The sequence below is a fragment of the Vanessa cardui genome, chromosome W (genome assembly GCF_905220365.1).
Source record: "Vanessa cardui chromosome W, ilVanCard2.1, whole genome shotgun sequence".
NCBI classification, from domain to species: Eukaryota; Metazoa; Arthropoda; class Insecta; order Lepidoptera; family Nymphalidae; genus Vanessa; species Vanessa cardui.
This window is the reverse complement of record NC_061153.1, coordinates 6684494-6686893: the sequence shown is the minus strand read 5'-3', so window position 1 is coordinate 6686893 and position 2400 is coordinate 6684494. Positions and strand designations below refer to the sequence as shown.

General features: G+C 35.5%; 1 protein-coding gene across 1 annotated transcript; it reads right to left on the bottom strand.

Moving 5' to 3' along the window:
• Nucleotides 1-327: 327 nt before the first annotated feature.
• Nucleotides 328-1117, bottom strand: LOC124542515 (uncharacterized mitochondrial protein AtMg00820-like). The gene is made up of 2 exons (XM_047120458.1): nucleotides 761-1117; nucleotides 328-336 (listed from the first exon to the last, which is right to left on the bottom strand). Exons 1-2 carry the CDS (start codon nucleotides 1115-1117, stop codon nucleotides 328-330), a joined length of 366 nt encoding a protein of 121 aa, XP_046976414.1.
• Nucleotides 1118-2400: the final 1283 nt, after the last annotated feature.

Here is a 2400-nt window from a genome sequence, read left to right as displayed (position 1 = left end):
TCAGATATTTTAATATTCTCTTAGCATAATTCCAATGAATATGAGAATAAGAATTATTAAACTGACTTAAGTAACTCACAGAGTATGAAATATCTGGTCGAGTCAGTACGGCTAAATACATTAGACTACCTATTAATCTTTGGTACGGCAAATGAGATTCTAAAATATCAGATTTTTTTGCATTCAATTTACATTCAATTGGAGTATCGGCTGTGTTACAATCATACATATTAAACTTTTTAAGAAGTTGTTCAATGTAATTCTCCTGATCTACTGTAATCACATTTGCTTCTTTATCTATATCAATTCTCATCCCTAAGTATTGCTTTACCTGACCTAGATTTTTAATTTTAAATTTTTTGCTTAAAGTTGTTATCAAATTATCAGTTTCAGACTTATTATTCGAAAAAATTAAAAAATCATCAACGTAAAGCCCAACAATAGTTTTGTTATCATTACTATGACCTTTAATGAAAACACAGGGTTCATGTTTACTTTTGACATATCCATAATTACATAAAGTTTTTTCTACCCTTTGATACCAGGCCAAGGACGATTGTTTTAACCCATAAACTGCCCTATTTAATTTAAGTACTTTATTTGAACCCTTTTCAATTGGGAACCCTTCAGGTAAACACATAAATATATTTTCGTTCAGAAAACCATTAAGGAACGCTGTGGTAACGTCTAAGTGTGTAATATCCATATTTAATTGTACACTTAATGCTAATAAAAGCCTTAAAGTGGAATGTCTAATTACTGGTGAGAATGTCTCCTTGTAGTCTACACCTGCCTTCTGTGTGAAGCCTTTAGCTACAAGTCTGGCACGATATCTTACTTTATTGTCACTATCGAATTTCTTTTTTAAGACCCACTTGCACTGCACTACACTTCCATTATTTGGAGCATCGACAACCTCCCACACTTGGTTGTCTACAAATGACTGCAGTTCCTCGGTTATCGCCTGCAACCACTGTTGTTTCTCAGGACCACTGATAGCCTCTGAAAAAGTCAACTCATCTTCTCCTATGGACATGGTACAAGCATTTGCATAGCCATATCTTTCAGGAATCTTTCTTTTCCTCTTCTCTCTTGTGTTAGATTGTGAATTAGGCATTTCATTTCTTTCTTTGATTTGTATCGGAGGTCTCTGGATCATGTGATACATATTCAGTCTTCAAGTCTTCTGTCTTAGATGTCTCTATATCCATATATTCTGACTCACTTGAACTAGATTGATCACACTCTAACTTCACAGATTCCAATACCGATTCCCCCACTGAATCTGTGTTTTCTACGTAGATAGGTACAGTATCTTCTGGCTTCGCCTTTTCTTGAATCACAACATCTCTACTGGTTGTAACTGTGTTCTTCTCTGGATCATAGATCCTGTAACCCTTTACATTCTCAGAGTAACCAACTAGTGTATGCTCTTTCGATTTTCTGTCCCATTTATTCCTTTTTTCTTTGGGTACATGCGCCATCACTGTACTCCCAAATATACGAATGTGTTGTAAATTTGGCTTTTTCCCGGTCCAAACTTCATATGGAGTCTTTTCAATGCCCGAAGCTACTGATCTGTTTTTTAAATAGACAGCAGTGTTTGCAGCTTCTGCCCAGAACTTTTTATCTAGACCAGCTTCGAAAAGCATGCACCTCGCTCTCTCCACGATAGTACGGTTTGACCGTTCACTGAGACCATTCTGTTCCGGTGTATATGGGTTTGTTTTCTGATGGATTACACCTTCTTGTTTTAAATAATTTTCAAATTCATTGCTGCAGTATTCACAGCCATTATCGGTTCTTAGTATTTTGATATTTTTGTTTTGTGAATTCTCCACCACTGCCTTATATTCTTTGAAGTGTTTTAAAACTTCACTTTTGTTCTTCAGAAAGTAAATGTGAGTCATTCTGCTATAGTCATCAATGAATAACAGAAAGTATCTTGCTCCACCTATTGACTTACTTTCCATGGGGCCACATATATCCGAATGAATTATTTCAAGTACATCTGATGATCGTGAGCCTGCAGAAAATGGTAATCTTGATTGTTTTCCTTCACAACATACCTTGCAACTTGATTTGCTTGTTGTGAATGTGTCTGGATACTCCATTCCATCAACCATTCCACCACGCTTCATCTTATTCATGTCACAGCTATTAATATGTCTTTTGTGCCATATCTCCCCATTTGCTGTACTGGATGTCAATAAACATTTCTTAGTTTCTAGGTTAACTTTGTAAACACCATCAACAAAATTCGCATCTGCAACTAAATCACCATCTTTGTTCCTTATTATGCATCATTCTGGTTCGAAAACAACACTGTTACCATTCTTTATAAGTTCACTCACTGATAATAGATTAGTGGTCAGACTCGGAATACATAATGCATTCTTT

Bases quoted from the DNA above. Each gene is read 5' to 3' on its own strand.
- LOC124542515 (XM_047120458.1), bottom strand. From the start codon at position 1,117: ATGCCTAATTCACAATCTAACACAAGAGAGAAGAGGAAAAGAAAGATT.